The following is a 20,456-nucleotide window of genomic DNA, read 5'->3' as shown; positions in this document are numbered from 1 at the left end:
AGCTGTTGTGATTGGATGACTAGACTAACTGATCTGGTGATTCAATAATCATGTAAAATCGGACTGCACAATGATATATATATATATATATATATATATATATATATATATATATGTGTGTGAATTAGCAAGTTGTTAGAGTTTCTAACTGTAGTATTGGTAACCTAGTAACTAGCAGTAAACAAGACAAGCATAAGTCACATGCATGTAATCTTCAATAAGTCAGAGTTTATTCAGTAAATAAATTTCCAGCTCTCATTATTTACATCAAAACAAAAGTCCACCACCACCTCAAGTGAGTGGAAAAACTATTATGTGAATCAAAATTTCACATTTGTATCTCGTTTCTCAGGCCATACTTCAAAATGCGCATCAACACAAGTTGATGGAGACCCAGCTACTGGCTAATGTTAACAGTAGTCAGGTTTCATGATGTGAAGTGAATCTTTTTGAAGTTCGCAAAAAACCTGCAAATTAAGCCTGGTTTATACTTCTATGTCAAGTGATCGGTGTAACCCACAGTGCCTGCCTTGCGCATTGTTGTGCATTTATACTTCTGCGTGCTGTTTGTGTCGCTCTGCAATTACACTTCTGAAACTCTAGCTGGCAGTAGGTGTTTATGTTCCCCTGTGTCGAGTTTCTTCGCTGGTGTTTTGTTTTTTCTGAACACTTCCTTAATGTAGTGGCTCAAATTCGCCCATTTTGAGGCAGGAACCAGCAGACGTGCAACAACATTAATCATAAGGTACACACAAAACAACAGCTTCCATCTGGAGCTCCTTCACGGGACTCCACACTTGTAAACATTCACTCCAACAGGTTTGCACGGCTCTCAGTCCCGCTCACATTTGTCAGCGCTACCAAGCTGACCAACTACGGTACTTGCGATACGCGTCATTGTGACGTGTAGTTACATTTTTTGAGAGGCTATTCGTCAACACTCAGGCTGCGCTGGAGCATGAGTGTGCGCTTGACGGAGAAGTATAAATCAGCCTTTAGCCATTTCCATCACGTTGTTAGAGTGGCTGACTGTAGTATTGGTATCCTAGCAACAAATGTTCACACGAATTCAAAACCACCTCAAGTGAGCATAAAAACTATTTAGCAAATTAGGCTCATGACTAATCTTAACCGTAGTCAGATTTCCACTGTAATATAATCTTCTCAAAATTTCCATCACAGTGTTAAAGCAGCTGACTAGTATTGGGAACCTAGCAACAAATTTTTCCCACCAAAACCACCTGAAGTGCGCATAAAAACGTTTTTTTTTAGCAAATTAAAAGGTTGTTTATTCTGAATTTTGCATTTAGTCTAAAAGTTTTCAATGACTATGTGAAGCGAATCTTTTCAAAGTTCACATCTCTTTTTTTTTTTTGTGAATTAACTGAATTAGCTGCATTTCCAAACTGTTAAATTGTTCACCGTAGCATTGGTAACCTAGCAACACATTTTTCCACACAGGTCCAAATCCACCGATGAACATTTCCCTAAATATGTAAAGCAAACCAAAAAAATACGCAAGTTAGCTGCAAGTGCCAATTAGAGTGGCTGACTGTAGTATTGGTAACCTAGCAACCGTGGTTTCCTCACACAATTCCAAAACCACCTCAAGAGCACATCATTTTTGTTGTTGCGATGATTAATTAATTTTTATTCATAGTTTGACATGCTTTACATGCGACACCTTAAAATGTGCATGAACACATGCTGACGAGATCTGTGTGGTTTTACCTTAATGGTGGCGATGTGAAACGGCGTGGCGATGCCAAACACAGGCATGATGACCGTCTCATGCTTCTTATCGATGAAGATCTTCATATCTCTGATGTCCTTCTCCTTGGGCATCTGCGAGACGTTCTTATACGACACGTTGGACTTTCTGACTCTGAAGCGAGAGAATAAGAAGGCGGGTGTTTGAGTCTACTACACTAGAATTACAAATCTCCAATAAGAATCGTTAGAAAATGTGTACCATGTTTGAAGTAATAAATACATAACACAATGATCGCTATAAAATGTTCACCTGAGCACAAATTATCTTACATTTTCCCCAATATTTCCAGAAAACAGACACTAAAGTATCACAGAGTCTTTTGTAGTGATGTGACATTGTGCGCCGAGGCTTCGAAGCATGTATCAAAAAAAAAACGATACATCTCGCGGTGAAGCAGTGTACCGGAGCTTGATTCGTTTTGCCATCACGTGATCAGTGACGTCCGAAGCTTCATTTTCGCCTACACCCACGTGACTGCTTCCAATTTTGATTCAAAGGTTTAAACTCCCTCGTGGGTTAGTAAAGTGTATAGCGAGAGATTAGGCGTCGATTACACACATTTCCACTGTTTCAAAGCACTGCACCAGTCCCACACACCAGCAATTAAACTAAAATACAATAAAAAGGTTTCGAACCATACTAAAGTGTATTAGCGTATTTTTTAAACTATCTTTAAAGAAAATCACTGCATATTGTAGTATTGTGTTTACCAGAGACCAGCTGGCGCATGCAGCCCAAAGGCATCAATCACATAGCTTCCTCCAAGAGCGTTTGCCTCCCATGGGGTATCGCTGGTTCGATTCCCGCTTGGAACAGGACTAGTTGTATTATGATAAACTTTTGAATACCTTGGATGTTACTACAGTCATCAGTGGTGTGATGTAACATATCTTGTGTAAAAACTACAGTAATTGAGTAATTTGTTTATATTACTGTTGTTGTATTACTACATGAATGAGTTGGTCAGTTGTGAACATTTGACATTATGGCAGCACAGTGCTTTCCCACACTTTCACCAGAAGAGGTCCTCATCGAGCTCTGATTTAGAAAGCTTCGAGTAACGAACCTTTTTCCGATACAATTGAGTCGAGCGCTTCACTGGTTCAGAAAGCTTCATTTCACCATCACTAGTCTTTTGCATGTTTGAAACTCTGTCCATCACATTTGTAATAATGTTCTGACAGATTAAACTTACTTAAACATCACAAAATGCTCGTTTAGGGTGAAATGAGAGATTTATATCCCGCCATTATCCGTAGAACTACTAGATTTTACTCATTTAACAAGACTTTCATGATTTCAAACAGAATCATTTAGGATAAATCACTAAATGTTAAACATATTTTTTTATTTTAATAAGAATGTTTTATTTTGACAAACGACAACTTTATCTGGGGAGTGTTCATGAAACTCAATACATTTTATCTGATTAAAAACCTCTCAGAGTAATAAGACTGCTTTTTTACAAATAGCCTTTTTTATGAAGAGTACACAACATCTGAAATAAATGACTACAATTAAAGTAAAACTAAGCTAACAAACTACATTTAAATCAAACCAAAATGTTCATCTGGGAAAAATGACTATCATCATTTAGTTTAATACGCAGAGCTCAGAATAAATGTTTTATTGTGATAAAACTGATCTGGAGGTGATTATAAAATCTAATTACTTTCATTAGTATAAAACTACGATGCCTTAGTTTAAGATGCTTCTTTTGATTTGTTAGTATTTTACTATGATTGCAATGATTTGAAGTGGGGTTCTTTTATTGTTATTAATATTTGCATTTATCATTTATTTGTATTTTAATAATTATTTTTTATTTAGACAAATTTATTTTTACTTAAACTAAATATTAACAAATTCTATCTTTAAAAACTAACATGTATTCAAGCTATCAATAAATAGTACAACAGTAGTGATTTCCAAAAATATGGTACATGTTATTAAACTATTAGAATTACCAGATTTAATTCATAACGTACACAAGATAAAATGATATTAATAGCTGCATTAAAAACAACAACATACAAATAAAAAAGCCATCAGCCTTTCAATTCTTTTGCATTGGACTGTGACCCCTGGGGTTATTACGCTAGATTAATGAACCGGTAATAGCAGCAGAACAACTGAACATAGAAGTGGTCTTGTGCTGTAAACATTGTGCCCACCCGTCTCATTAAGTGCTGTAATATTAAATTAAATAGATTAATGTAGACTATAAAAACTGTTGCACTTTTTGTGTGTTGTCAATAAACTTGTTTATGTAGTTGGTATTGGTGTGTGTGCAGTGTTTGAATGTTTATAACCACCTCCGAGGATAGTGCGGGCCGCGAGATGAAAAGTTTGGGAAGCCCTGATCTAGACCAAATTACACAAATCACAATATATTGATCCACTGGTCATACTTTACAATAAGCTTCCAGTAGTTAATGTGTTGTAGTGAATGTTAAATTATGATTAATTATTGCATTATTAAAATCCATATTCATTCATGCAAACATTAATCCAACAATAAACAACTGCATTTTCATTAACTAACACATGTTCATGTAAATCAAATATAAATGTTTTGTTCAGTTTGTTCATGTCAGTAAATGCATTAACTAAAACATCCTTATTGTGAAGTGTTCCCGACCCACATAAACTGTATAAAAACCATACAAATCTGCTTCCTTCAAAACGTCAAAATAAAGCGAAGTTTCAGTCTCATAAGCTCAAATATAATATCTAATTTCCTCACTTCTGTATCTGCTGTCCTCCTTTCTGCTCCGTCAGACGCCGCTTGGCCTCCTCGTTCACCTGATTGGCCAGCTCTTTCTGATGAGTCCGCCTCTTCTCCTCTGCAGTCATCTCATTCTGACCAATCAGACGAGAGAACGTGAGCGCACTCATGAATATGCATCGATTTTTGAAATGAGAATGAGGTCAACATACCCTGGTTCTGTCTGCCAGGAGGGCGGCGCTGCGAGCTCCTTTACCCAGCAGCTCCTCAGCATTATCGCCCTCTTCCTCGTCCTCGTCTTCATCGTCATTCTGGAAACACGCACAGAAATGGCTTAGCGATAAGAGAGTTTGAAGTTAAATGCAAATATCAGCTTTGATGGCTGATTCATGGGCAAAGCAGGTGAGGGTACAGTTTATAATTAACATGTTCTAGAAAGGTTGAAAACAAATGACATGATATAACAAAGATATAATAATCTAAACCAGTTTATTTGATAAATTCTACCATTTTTATAGGCCTCACATTTAAAAAATTTTGTGATTTGAGGGGTGCTTCTGGGTATTTACACTTTAAACTATTTTTAACAGAATAAAAATTAAATTATCAATAATAAATGTGTGTTATTCAATGTCCTTTTGATATATACACGTCTATACAGTTTTTATTCCTCTTTCTATTATTAAAATTAATGAGCATCAGAAATCTTACTTTGGATGCTAGCTACATTTCCATATTAAAACCTATTTCATTTATAAGAAATTAAAATAAAGGGTTTACATTTCTAAATCATGCCATGAAATAGAGAGAGAGAGTTTTAATTTTATTGCCATTTTAGCTTCTATGGCTATTTCATGGCAAAAAGAAAATAGATCAAGTTTATCACTTTTTATAAACACCTATTTTCTATAATTATAAAACTATTCTAACAATTAAAAGTAATCAACATCAATAAATAATGTACAGGGTAAAATACATTAATAATAATAAGGATAATATATAAGATAAAAATCTAAAATAGTTTAAGATTTCCTTTTGATAAAAACTCTACAATTTCAGATGGATTCACATTTAAAAATATTTCCTTTAAAGTCTCTCCAGATAAAAATTGTTGTCTGAGAACATTAAAAATGGGGCATTCCACAAGAATATGTTTAACTGTTTGGTTTCTGTTGCAATATAGACATTTTGGTGGTTCTTCTCCTTTAAGTAAATATTCATGCGTGGGTCTCGTGTGTCCAATGTGGGATCTTCTACACATATTTCATCCTGTCTTGACTTAAAAAATAAATTAGATTTTTTTCCCCTATTTCAGGCTGAATTTTAAAAAGTTTATTTTCTGGGCACTGATCCCATTCTGATTGCCATTTGTTGATAATATAGCCTTTTATTAGTGGCTTAAGGTCTGAAGGTGGGATTTTGCACTCCTTTAGCTTTCCTGCTAGGGCTGTTTTGGCGGCTTTGTCAGCTTGTTCATTCCCAAGTAGTCCAGTATGTCCAGGGATCCAGCAGAAGACTATATTATAAAACTCTCTGTAATTTGTTCACTTTGATAAAAATGTCAATAATAATGGGATGCTCCAGTTTAAAAGAATTCAATGTCTGTAGACAAGATTCAGAATCAGAATAAAATAATAAAATTGTGCCCTTCAGCATTTTCAATATGTTCCAGAGCTAAAAAGAGAGCCTTTGCTTCAGCCTTAAAGATTGAGCTTTTACCTGAAATGCGAATGCCGTGGTGTGATTGACCCATTACTATTGCTGCAGAAACATGACCGTACTTTTTTGATCCATCTGTGTATATTGGTTTATGATTAGGGTAAAATTGTCTTATGTCAACAACTGCTTGTTGATATGTATGTGGGAATGTATCATCCTTCTTAAGCTTGCTCAGATCCAGATTTACATGCAACTTGTTTAACCTCCATGGTGGGACCGGGCAAATCATGCCATGATTTATGCACATCTCTTCTTATGAAGCAATGCATTTAACTTGAATGAGAATATAAATTTTTAATGCACATGCATTTGTTATTTGAACGATACATCCTGAAAATGAAATGAGATCTGACGTTACCTTAAGGAAAATGCCAACGTTTTTAATCTTCTTCTTGACAGGGGTGAGGACTGTGGCTTGATCCTCCTGCGATCACAGACATGTGGAAAATACAAACGGTCACAATCACAGCATCGCTAGCCGGGTTTTCATCCTAATATTAAGTCAATCTTTTACAAATATTCATTAAAAAGTTCAACCCCAAATGTGAATGAGCTGCGCTTTCATCAAGTGTTCGAGTGGCTTTAGTATTGGTAACCTAGCAACTAACAGTAAACAAGACAAGCATTAGGGCTGTCAAAATGAATTGCTTCTTCGGTGCACCGCGATCGGTATCGCAATTCGGTATCGGTTCAGTAATAATCATAACCGGTTATTATGTACTGACGTCATTTATCGCATATGCGCTTTGTTTTAGGGAGGCGAGCGAGCGTATTTACAACGCTCCAACGACTTAAAACTCCAACTGTGCACAATTTCACTGTGTGTGTTTGCTGGATCAGTCTTCCGCTGATATTTACAGCAGAAGCCCCTACTTCACGGAGATCGAGAGAAGGAAAGTACTGCATTTCTCACACACACAGTGGCCCTTTTGACCTGCTGGCGTGACTTTTCCTCTCTACTCGGCTGTTTTACAGCGTTACTTCTAGATTCAGACACGAGCGCGTGTCTGCAGAGTTTTCTCCACCGTGTCTATCATGGATCATCTGTGATCGCCGCTGCCGCCTGCAGCTTATCAGTGACATTTATCTGTGAAGAGCGCAGCGCGCAAGAGCCAATCGCAACCGTTTTTGTTGAGGGTGTGACCAATCAAAGAGGTTTAAGAGAACTAGACAAGGATCAGAAAGTGAGCTGGATATTTATATTTGTTTATATTATTTCCTAATTGCTCGTGTTGTTTAAAGGTACAGTTTTTATATCTGACTGTTTGTATTAAACGACAAAATTGTATTACAAATATTATACAAATATAAATTCATACATTTTAATACAAGAACTGCTGCTGTGAAGAAAATATAAAACTGTGTATGAAAAGCATCGTCAATACACCGAGATATCGAATTGAAGCGAATCGATGGCATGATAATCGTAACTGAACCGTGAGACTAGTGTGGGTTCACAGCTCTAACAAGCATAATGGAGTCACTCATGTTTGCTATGTCAGAGTTTATTCTGCATTATTAGACATTAATTATATCACAAATTATTTACATTAACCCTATTACACAAGTCCAAAACCATCTCAAGTGAGTAGAAAATCTATTTTGAGAATTAAGGTATTTTATTTATAATTGGGAGAATTTCTATTACTCATTTCTAATGCGATACTTCAAAATGAACATAAGCACAGGCTGATGGAAAGCCTGCTACAATTTAATATTAACAGTAGTTGAGTTTCCATCATAATGTGAACCAAATCTCTTCAAATTCCGATAAAAACATTTAAACGAATGCAATACGGTCACTCATTTCTGATGCCATAGTTCAAAATGTGCATCAACACAGGCTGATTGAAACCCAGCTATTGACTAATGTTAATAGTAGTCAGGTTTTCATCATAATATGAAGTGGATATCAAAAAGGCGGTGTTTGACAGTGCGCGCGACGTGTCTGAAGAGCAAGGAGGGATCCAGGGGTGAGCCTTATTTGAGGACCAGGAGGGAGACGCGCAATTTCTCCCGGAACTTCCCGGAGACTTGGGATGTCTGAATATCACGTTTAACAACTATTGACCTTATTCTAAAATGCGGAAGTGCGCCTGTTTTCGCGATTGTTTCAGAACTTCCGATTCAGTCGCCTATGGGAAAAATGACTAGGAATAATAAACGGCAGAAAACGGTCACACAACTTGCTCTAAAAACAAATGTTTGCATGACAATACAGACCAAGTAGAATAATATAATAAGAAAATACCAGTTTGCAACATTAAACAGCGAAACGAGCAGTTTTTAATGTCTAAAAATGACTGGAAGTGAATGAGACCGGAGCCGAAAAAGATTCAAATAGCTGCGCCCACTCGCCGGCGAAGAATAAGGTGAATAGTGAGACGCGATCCATCGGTACATCCTTGATAAACTGTCCAATGTGCACTGCTCTCTGGAGCTCAGGGGAGCGCATGACAGTGTGTGTATATGTGTGTGTGTGGTCACGTGATGTGCGTTTTCAGTGGACGGAGGGCTGTTCAGAAATGCCAGGTAAAACACGGTGTGGATGTGAATCATTTTCGTTCTAAAATGCCATTTTAATATTAAGACGTATTAGTGTAAACAGGGCCCGAGTGCATATTTTTGCGAGCGGGTTTGCGACTGGGGCAGGGCAGAGGATCGGCTCAGCATCGTGTCGTCTATTGGCCATCGGCGATGGACAACAGCATCATCTATCGGCCCAACCCTTATTGCCATCATAATGTAAAGCAAATCAAGTTGTAACAAGTAAATTAGCCGTGTTTCCATCAAGTTGTTAGAGTGGCTAACAGTAGTATTGGTCACTTAGCAACCCATTTTTTTTTCACATAACTACAAAAAAAATTAATTAATAACAAAAACTTTAAAAAGCAAAAAAATAGTGTGTTTGTTTGAGAATTAAAGGATTTTAATTCGAAATTGTGTTGCTGTCACTTGTTTCTCATGCGATGTGCATTAGCACAGGTTAATGGAAACCCAGCTATACACTAATGTTAACAGTAGAGTCTCCATCATATTGTGAAGTGAATCTCTTTAAATCTCGCCAGAAAATAAACAACTGCAAATTTACAACTTAATGGTAAAGCAGCTAGAGTGACGGACTGCAGTGGCGGTAACCTTGCACCAAACTCAAATAAAGGGATTTTTACTTGAAGTGTGAGGTTTTCATCTTGTGTGACACTTTAAAATGTGCATAAACACAGGCTGAAAAAAACCCAGCTGCAGTCAGGCATTTATCAGAGACTCCCAGAGTACACGATATATTGAAGAGCACTACTGGCCTCATTGATCTGTATGGTGTCTCCGATGAACAGGGCGTATTTCTTCTGCTCCTCTTTCTTTCCCTCTTTGTTGATCATGTCAGCGAATCCCAGACTGATGCTGAACACCATCCCTACACACACACACACACACACACACACACACACACACACACACACACACACACACACACACACACACACACACACACACACACACACACACACACACACACACACACACACACACACACACACACACACACACACACCACTTAGGAAAAGTAGAAGTCCTGTGGTGCATGAAGTCATTTTAATGAAGGTGTTTGTATTATTTAATGATAATATGATTATAGCAGCAGTATATAAATGCTATGACTGCCGCCTCTCTCATGGACAACTGTTCATTTCGCTCTATACACCTTTTATCTTATCTTATTGTTGTTTTATCTTTGCCTGTGAACAGTGCCAACTCTCAAGAAGTCAATCACATTATCTTTACGTTTCAAGGGCTGTGATTGGCTGTTTGCTCCTGATGTCCCGCCTTCATCTGCATGCGCTCATGAACTCAGGACCAAAGCCAGAGTTAACAGAACAAGCTGATGATGATGATGATGATCTTCATGGTACAAACAAACCCTGACCACACTCCAAACTGAATTCTTCTCAGTTTCGTTTACTTTCCACACACACACACACGCGCACGCGCGCACGCACCTCTTTTGAGTTTGAACTGATTTTTCTGGTTGATTACGAGAGATCCTTCTCTGAACTCGATACCCATGGCAAACCTGCAACACACACACACACACACACACAGATTGAGCACACGTCCACATTTACAGAAAAACCCACAAACAGGGCATTTGAGACACTGACCCGAGGTTTTTGGTGAGTTTGCTGACCAGGTCTGGTTTCTCCTTCTTGACAAACTCCATGACGGCGTTGTAAGCCTCACTGAGCTTCACTCCTGCAAGAAACACACAAAAAAAACACAAGTTATCCACACATTTCCCAGAAATCCGGAGCAGAAGAAACACCTTTACAGGCATATTTCAACAAAGCATTTACATATTACACAATACTGAAAACCTAGAATAAAAGTGACTATAAACTGCAGGCCAAAACACAAAACTATTTAGTACAGAGCCACACACAGACACAAACATACAGTCAGCAACATTCACCTGAAATATTAATGTTTTATAATTTCCCTTTAACAAACTAACAGTGTTTAATGCACTTATAAATCTGGAATTGATGATAAATAATAATAAGAAATATATAAACCATATTTAACTGAAACATTTTGTAACATTAAAAAATATGTTCTTGGCAGCGCAATCGCCTAGTGGTTAGAGCGCTGACATGTAGCACTTCAGGGTTCGAATCCCGGCTTGAGGACATTTCCCGACCCTACCCCCTCTCTCTCTCTCTCTCTCCCACTTCATTTCCTGTCTAAAATACTGTTCCATCCTCGAAATAAAGGCAAAAAGGCCAAAAATAAATCTTTAAACACAAAATAAAATAAAAAATATATGTTCTAACTATACAAATTAAATGTGCAGCTACAGAGTAAAAGAATAGTCAAATGATCTTGAATTCAATTGCTTTCTCCAAATTTTAATTTAAAATTTTATACACATAAATAAACTTGAAATTAGTGATTAATCAAATTAGTTAACGTGTTTTATTCATACTAAGATATTAAATATAAACTAATGTATATTTGGTGACATGGCGGAAATAAATATCTAGTATAACTTAATGTACTAAAGTAATTTAAACTAATAAATACACTTGACACTAATCCACTAATATAAATATATATAATTTATATAAAATTTTATTTTATATTATTTATATATAATTCTAATATATTTTATATAAATTAATAAATTATTGTGTTTATTAAATAAACATTCTCAATATTACAAATATTAGCCTTTATTTTTTCATTTATTTATATTTTATTTCAATATCACACTCAAAATGAAGACAGATAGTGGCCAATGAAATAATAGTTTCACATTAATTTTAAACTGAGGCACTAAAACTAAATTACAATGTCCAAAAATAAACCTAAAGATTCTTGTTTAAACGCTCTCTCTCTGTCCATTGGCTCACCGTGCTTCATCTCTTTGAGAAGCTCCTCCTCCACCTGCAACAGGAAGTTGTAGTTGTCCTGCATTTCCTGCGATGGGTCCACCATCAATGTGCGCACCAGATTGGAGCAGTAGGACTTGTAGCGGATGCCCATGGCACAGGTGATGGCCCCGAAGTGCATGTGGTTCTTATCGCTAACACAAAAACACAGAGAACTCAGATTTACAGTCTGCAGCACTTCAGATGGGTGTGTGAAACTGCCTAAGGACATCTCCATATTTTCTTCACAGCATGGTTTCTGCTACACAAGAGCGCACAAGGGCCTTCATTTTCTCATAAAAATATTAAAAAGTTAATGAATCAATTAAGACCCCATGGACATACAAAGAATGCTTTTGTTCTGCCAGATCCCCCAGTCAGGAGTTTATTTAGTTTTATTAAGTTAATTTTAGTTTTTGGAAGAAAAGAACTTCTTTCTAGTGCACAAAGTGCAAAAACTTTCACAGAGGAGAAAGTTATCGAAGGTCTAAAGCCTGATTTATACTTCTGCGTCAAACGCCGGCGTATGCTTCGGCGCTGACGCATAGCCCTTCGCCGTGGCCATCGCCGTCACTGGCGTGCACCTCTCAAAAATTGTAACTACACGTCGCAACGACACGTAGCGTAAGCTCTGTGATTGGTCGGCTTGGTAGTGCTGGCGAGTCTGGGCGGGACCGAGAGCCGCGCGAATGGCGCGAGCGATTGTTTACAAGTGTGGAGTCCCGCGAAGGAGCTCCGGATGGAAAGTTTTGTTTTGTGTTTACCTCATAGTTTAAGTTGTTGCACGTCCGCCGTTTCCTGCCTCAAAATGAGCGAGTTTGAGCCACTTGTACATCCTGGAAGTGTTCAGGAAAAGCAAAAAAGCAGAGAAGAAACTCGACACAGAGGAACATTTACACCTCACTGCCAACTAGCGTTTCGGAAGTGTTAATGCAGACCGACGGAGACAGCGCGCAGAGGCATAAATGCACAGCTGCGCGCGTTGCATGCGCCGTGGGTTACGCCGGTCACCTGACGCAGAAGTATAAATCAGGCTTTAGCCGTCAGGGCCGGCCCGTGGCATAGGCAGTATAGGCGAATGCTAAGGGTGCTGTACATCCAGGGGGGCACCAGAAATGAGCGCGGTTAAGTTGGTTTTGTTTTCAATATTCCTGACACATTCAGTGATAGACGGCAATAACTTGAAAACCTCTTACCCTAAAAAGATCTAAAGCGTGTTTCCTACAAAAACACAAAGCTGGTTGTGTTTCACAGCTGTCTCGGAGCTCTTAGTAAGCGACCATTGAAAAAGTGTTTATTTTTTTTCGTTTTTTTTTTTTGCTCCGTCCTGCGTGTTTTATTTTAAACACAACTAATTTTCTCTTTAATGAGCACAACAGTTACTAAAGTAGTCGAATGCTTCATTATAGATCTGTACATTCTTACATTAACTCATTCACTAGCTGCTCTTCACTAAATAACTATAGTAACTTTAATCAATATGCAAATACAATTAAAAGTGAAGTAGATTTTATAGCTTTATTTAATTTCTGTGTAGGCCATTGATTTTAATAGGCTAAACCTTTTATTGTCAATATTTTCTAATGTTTGCTATGTATTCTATCATGTGAAGTAGGGCTGTGCAATTAATCGAAAAATCTGATTTCGATTATGGCTTCTAACGATTATGAAAAACCATTAATGGAGATAAACGATTATTCCATTATTTACCGCCCTCTGTCCAGTTATCCTCACTTGTTGCTCTTAAAAGCGCGAAAGGCCGCATGCTTATGTGCGTGTATGTGCGGCACGCAGACAGTCAGAAGCATGCAGTCAGCACTTGGTCTCATTCGCACATTGCGACGAGAGCACACACATCTAAAGCCATTAACACGAGCGCTTTAATGTTCAAATAAGGTGTCAAAACACGGTGTTTAGTGATTATTCATATTAACCCTCATTTGTGTAATAAACAAACGAGTTAAGGATCAAAAGACACGTGAAAGCGAAACCATTAAAGTGACAGAGCACAATATCTGCCACCTGTTTTATCATGATTAATAAAACATTGAGAAAATCCCTCTCTGCTCTTGACTGAAAACTTTTGTAGCTAATAAAGTGTTTCTTACAGTGAAGAAGCAGTTTGTTTCATATTTTTATTCTATTTTATTTATTTCTCTTTTTTTTGCAGGGGGGAAAATAATATATGCATTTGAAGTCAGAATTATTAGCCCTCCTGAATATTAGCAACCCTTTTCCTCCCCAATTTCTGTTTCATGGAAAAAAGTTTTTTTTTTTTAACACATTTCTAAACATAATAGTTTTAATCACTCATTTCTAATAACCGAATACAAACATTCAAATTCAAAGTGTGATTCAAAGGCTTAATTAGGATAGACAAGCCATTATATAACAGTAGTTTCTTCTGCAGACAAATCAAAAATAGATATTACCTAAAGGGGCTAATAATATTGACCTTAAAATAGGTTTCAAAATATTTAAATCAGCTTTTATTCTAGCCAAAACAAAACAAATAAGCCTTTCTCCAAAAGAACAATATTAGAGGAAATACTGTGAAAATTCGTTGTTCTGTTAAACATAATTTGGGAAATTTTTTTTTTTTTTTTAATTCTCAGGAGTGCTTATAATTTTGACTAATAATCGTTTGGAATAATCGTGATTACAATTATGATTAAAATAATCGTGATTATGATTTTTCCCAAAATCGAGCAGCCCTAATTTGAAGCTATTTGTTGTCCCATATTTTTTTTTACATTCCAACGTTGACAGATTGCTAATCAATAAATAGCTATAGTGCTATCTGTTAGTTTTAACGCCAGCTAATGTTATGGAAGGGCATAGATGTTTTGGAAAATAGTAATAGTAATGTAACTACCTCCATCATTCCTTCCTCAAGCAAATGTGTAGATATTAGATCTATTCAGCGATAATGTTAATTGCATTGGCATATTTATCTGACGTTTTCTTAGCTTGTAGTAGTCAATCAAAAAGCGATTTAGATTCTTATGACTATACACTAGCAGTGGAATTTACTGCAATGTGACGAGGCGCCACCTGAAATCTTGCCTAGGGGGCCAAATTGGTTAGGGCCGGGCCTGTTAGCAGTGCACATTTAGTAGCCTTGACTACAGATTGCTGGACCTTCAGAGCAACAACACAGAGCTTCATGACTGTCACAGCGCACAAAGGTCAGATATTATTATATTGCATAAAAGTCTTAAAATGGCTTGTGCTTTCAAATTTTTATTTTTTATATCAAGAATCGAACCGTGACTTTAGAATCGAAAATGTAATCGGATCGAGGATTTGGAGGATCGTGAAACCCTTAATACTTACACTATAAAGTAAATTAGGAGTCCAATAGAAAAAATGTTTGTTTGTTTTTTACGCCACTTTGCATTTGACTCGAACACAAATACAAATACTTTTCCCCCCTCAACAAATACAGATACAAATACCGGCTGCTCCGCACATCCCTAGTGTACACAGCTCGCTGTTTTAGGGGTGTGTTTCCTCACATGAAAATAAGTTTCAACTCGTAATTGAGCAAGGGTGTTCCTTTAGTGATATTACTTTGACTCGCACGCTGAAAATGGCGGATGTGAAACAACAAACTGACGATATGGTGATGCATGCCTGTCATCCAATATTGGTGGACGGGAAGACTGCACTCACACATCAAGTTGCGGTGGATCTGAAAACCGCTTCAATCGGTCCACGTTTTTTTTTTATGTTGTTAAATTGAAAAACAAAAGGACTGTGTGTGTTTATATTAGCCCAATTTGACAGTCTATACACTATACCTACACGCATGTCTGTCCAAACAGATTTTTCACCATAGGTGCCCTTTAAGCTATATTTGTTTTCGACTCCAGAACAAACCATCGTTATACAATAACCTGCCTAGTTACCCTAATTACCCTAGTGAAGCCTTTACATGTCACTGTAAGCTGTATAGAAGTGTCTTGAAGAATATCTAGTCTAATATTATTTACTGTCATCATGACAAAGAGAAAATAAATCAGTTATTAGAGATGAGTTATTAACACTATTATGATTAGAAATGTGTTGAAGAAATCTGCTCTCTGTTAAACAGAAATTGAGGAACAAAATAATTCAGGGGGTTTAATAATTCTGACTTCAACTGTATAAACTGAAATATCTGTGTGACAAAATTGTTCTGTTAAGTTTTGTTATGTATGTGTATCACCTATACACACACACAAACACACGCACGCACGCGCACACACACACCATGTCAAAAACTTTTTTGGATGTAATTAATTGTTTTTGATCAATAAATTAATTGATCACACCGTTTATACACAACATCATATATTTAATCACATCAGTTGTTTTCCATGCTGCTTTCATACACAGTCAACAAATGTTCTCATATCTTGCTTTTCCTCTTTGCCTACTTATATTACTATTTGTAACAGGACTCCACCAAGTGGTCAAACACAGAATTAAAAAAAAAATGTAAATAAATAATAATAATAATAATAATAATAATAATAATAATAATAATATATATATATATATATATATATATATATATATATACACATATAGCTCTTACACTATACATTGCTTTAGAAGCCTGTTCCAGTCACTGAATAGAAAATAAAAAAGCTCATTTCAACATTTCATCTCAGACTTAATTGAGAGATGTAAACTCGAAAATATGCGAGTTATAAAGTTGAAATTGCAAGATATAAACTCAATTCTGAGAAATAAAGTCACGATTGTGAGTTAGAAACATCTTATCTCAGAATTCAGACTTTTTCCCCCACACAATTGAGCTTATATCAAGCAATTGTGACTTCTCACATTTCTCAGAATTGCAAGAAGTCAGAAGTCTGAGAAATGGGACTACCTAAGATTTCTGGCTTTCTAGTTCACAACTGACTCTATTGATCAGATTTCTGACTTTTATTTATAAAAGCAATAAATGCAAATGTGAGATTAAACATCACAATAACCTTTTTTACTAATAAATCAGTGGCAGGAACAGGCTTACACAGATCACACACCGCTAGGGATGTAACGGTATTGTAAATACCGTCATACCGCAATATTAATTTTTTTCGATATTACCGAAGTCGCATGACTCGGTAAAACTATAGGTCTTCTGAGAAAATTTGCTCAGGCGAATGAAGCGAACGCGAGGTAGCGAAACTACAATACCCATCAGCCCATGCTTGACCATCATCCCTTGCGGTCTGTTGTCGCTACAGATCCAGTAATGCGGAAATGGAGTGTGCTGCTAGAAGCGGGGATGAAAAGAGCTGGAAAACTCTAAGGCCCCGTTTACACGTTTTAGTTTGAAAACGCATAAGTTTTGCTACGGTTACGCCAACCGTCCACACTACGCCGGAGTTCTCGAGCGCCAAAAACGGAGCGTTTCGAAATGTGTGGATAATGTCTCAGTGTGGATAATGGAAAGCGGAGACATCTGAAAACGGAGGCGGGGCTGCAGACGTTCGCCTCTCTGATTGGGGCTTTTCCTGAATATTAAGTAGCCTAACACGCACAGTTCAGACCTGCATCCTCTCCTTGTAAGTTCAGACTTCGCAAGTTTGATCAAGGCTGCAGTCTCTTCTTCTCAGTTTGATATGGAAAAGCAGACTATACCGAGGACACGGGTAAATCTTCAAAGGGAACAGTGTACTTTATAACTTCATTCACATCACCCTGGCTTCGTTGTTTCACTTTATCAACAATAAAATGTAAACATGATTTAAGGAACTGCCTATTTTCATTTTAATATTAGCAACTTAGACAGCAGACATGTTGAGGCGTCGTGCTGCATAAGATGAGCGTCATCTTCACTGTGTGGTTATTTATAACAAAACGGAGCCGATAACAACTGCCTCCTTTCAATTTCAGAGAAAATACGAAACGCACCCTCTCTTTTGCTGAGTATCAGTTTTAATAATCGATAATGGCCATTTTAAAAGTATAACATACAATAAGTTTATACATTATAGGAAATATAGGCAAGCGATCAGTCAATGTACAGAATGTACGTGGTTACATTAATCATTAAAGGGTCACGAAACACCAAAACACATTTTTTGAGCTGTTGACAGTGGTATATGTGTCCCACACTGCTAAAAACACTATTAGGACACCTATATTTCACTAAAAAGTGTAAATTGGTTGTTTTTGCGTTATTTCAAGCAAATTCGTACTTCCTGTTTGAAACGAATTTTTGAAGCTGCGTCACGGTCATGACATAATAGCGTGTATTCCAGCGTGCAGACTGGGCGTCTGTGCCAGAGTGAGTCTTATTACGTCTTACAGTGTGATGCATTAATGCATGAGTAAGGCTTGGTTCAAACCAATCAGCGCGCTCTATTGTGCAACGTCATTAATATTCATTAGTGTCACCGTCTTTACACCACAGAGACGCCACGTTGTGTTGGCAAAACAAGCGTGAAGTGTTGCTTTTACAGTTTGCTGCCATTAAGTTTCGTTTTCATTTTCTCTCTGTGAGAGCTTATCTGGATCACGTGTGGATTACAGTGTACGCGACGCTCGACAACAATAATTTACGTGTCTAAGGGGGATTATTGTTTACCTGAGAGCTGTTCTCATCTGCAAACGCTGAAATCCGGATTCCGGATGTAGTCTTCTCTTCATAAAGACGCGGCTCTAGTTGCTGGTGATTGTCCTGTCTCTACAGATTTGGTAAGTGAGCGACCAGTGCTCTTTGTATATTCAGTTTGTTCGTATCAAATAAGTTAACTATTGCATTGAGTGCAAACATGTTAGCACCGCATTTTGTGACCGGAATAACACACGCGGCTTTCGGACGCTACCTGCCGTGTGCATCTAAGTTTCCGGGAAATGCGGAGTTTTTTTTCTGTCATTCGCCGTGCGGTATCAAACATTGCATGAAAAATACACGCTTAGAGCAGTTCCTCGAATCAAATATCTCATTTGTCGCGAGGGGCATGAATGAATTCCCTGAATGAAAGAGCCGAACTGCAGTTAAAGTCCGATATTTAATAATTTGGCAAATAATTCGACTACAGATGTCCATGTAGGTTAAACACCATCCCTTTCTCCTGTGTATTTTGACTGAAACTCGCGCGTGCCCAAATAGACACTCCCACACCCTCCCACTTTAGTTTCTCCAACACTCCCCCCTAAACAGAGCTGGACACGCCCACTTTTCTGACTTTTTCCAAAGAAGAGGTGTGAAAACACCCTGCTGAAACGAGGGGGTTTCATGGCCCTTTAACTTATCTTTGCGCTCAGCCAAAACACATTACCTGAGAACAAGTAATAGATTCCAATGACCAAAGTCAAGGAATATGTCTTTAGATAGACAACAAGATGAATGAAATATCCCGTTTAATAAATATAGTGAGATTAGATCCAGCGGGAGATGCTTGATGAGAAGTCCGACTAGCAGAGCTCTCATCTGGGTAGATGGGCTGAGTGAGTGATTAAATGTTGAATGTGATGAGTTTTCAACAATACTAAATTGAAACTTTATTTTTTTACATGGTTTAATAATTTTTTGTTATTAAAATTAAAGTTCCTGTTTCAAAGCTTACAGATAGATGGCTAATTTGTATGTCATTGACACTTTTGGCACTTTTTTGGAGTATTTTCATAAGTTTTGTTTTTTCCTGTAAATGATTCAATAAATACCGTACCGTGACATTCATACCGAGGTATTACCGTACCGTGAAATTCTGATACCGTTACATCCCTACACACCGCTAATCTGCAATGTATTCTACAGTTTTACCTGACGACGCTGAACTTGAGGCTGTAGTTCCCGCCGCTCTGGATGATGGGAGGGTAACACATCTCCACCGTGGACGGATCAACACCGCCCAGAAACTTGCGGTCTTCAATGGCCTTCTCCACAGACTCGGCCAGTCGACTGTGCTTCACTTTCTGCAGATCAACAGAGATGCGACAAGTCAACACACACACATACCAAAACAAAACTAGGGATGCACGGGTGTATTAATACTGCACCAACATTGGATTAATTTAAAGCTATCGGCTCTGTAAAAGGCAGATGCTGATTAGTAGTCGACCGATACATGCTCTAAAATATGCTATTTTTAGACGTTTGGGTAAAAAGAAAAAAAAAAAAAACACAATTTATTTAAAGAAACATACAAATGTATTTTAGAGCAGTAAACATGTCAGGCTGAATAATTCTGCGGTCTTCAAAAACAGATTTCACCACAGTTTGAAAAAAGGCATCTTCTGAAATCTTTCTATTCTGCGGATATAAAGTAAAGCCACTGCACTGTTCATTCATCATCACCTATAGCATGCTGGAATGGGTGTATAAGAGATTTGTTTTCCAGATGTTTGCTAAATCCTGGGATGACCAGTAGCCTTTAATGTGGAGATACTGTCAGCCTAAAAACTAAACTAAATAGTCATAAAAAAACATGTAAAAAAAAAACTTAAATAGACCATATGAACAGAAATCTTAGTTTTCTAAAACCCTGACGTTTTTAAACCGCAGTAAACCTTGAAAGCGGTTATGCTCCAATGCCTAGTACACACACACACACCTCGTCTGCATCCACGATCTCCATCACCCTCTCCTTGAAGAACTTGGAGAAGACGTCGGTGGTGATGGAGGCCGCTTTCTTCATCAGTGCCAGCTCTCCGTCCTCCTTCACCGCCATGGTGTACGCCACCACAGTGCTGATGTCCACCTGAAGAAGACCACAACAAACACTTTAAATCAACGCTTGTGTGCTGTTGGGTCGTTTTCATCCACTCTGGGCTGATTTTGAGGCTTAATTCGGCCACTCGATTC

General features: G+C 37.6%; 1 protein-coding gene across 3 annotated transcripts in view; it reads right to left on the bottom strand.

Moving 5' to 3' along the window:
• The window catches only part of supt16h (SPT16 homolog, facilitates chromatin remodeling subunit), a 45,094-nt gene that overhangs the window by 14,250 nt on the left and 10,388 nt on the right, over nt 1-20,456 (bottom strand). Inside the window, exons 5-15 of one of the 3 annotated variants that reach the window (XR_015494833.1) lie at nt 20,206-20,352; nt 19,416-19,567; nt 11,630-11,802; nt 10,382-10,472; nt 10,220-10,293; nt 9,524-9,636; nt 6,580-6,645; nt 4,715-4,813; nt 4,521-4,636; nt 1,212-1,885; nt 216-1,045 (exon numbers count right to left, since the gene is read on the bottom strand). Coding sequence is in view for 2 of the 3 variants with exons in the window: in NM_001097584.2 (NP_001091053.1) it covers nt 1,732-1,885; nt 4,521-4,636; nt 4,715-4,813; nt 6,580-6,645; nt 9,524-9,636; nt 10,220-10,293; nt 10,382-10,472; nt 11,630-11,802; nt 19,416-19,567; nt 20,206-20,352 (1,185 nt within the window). In the remaining variant the exon portion in view is untranslated. 3 annotated transcript variants of the gene reach the window in all.

Source organism: Danio rerio, chromosome 7 (genome assembly GCF_052040795.2).
Source record: "Danio rerio strain M-AB ecotype USA chromosome 7, GRCz13ab, whole genome shotgun sequence".
Lineage (NCBI taxonomy): Eukaryota > Metazoa > Chordata > Actinopteri > Cypriniformes > Danionidae > Danio > Danio rerio.
This window is presented reverse-complemented; position numbering and strand designations above follow the sequence as displayed.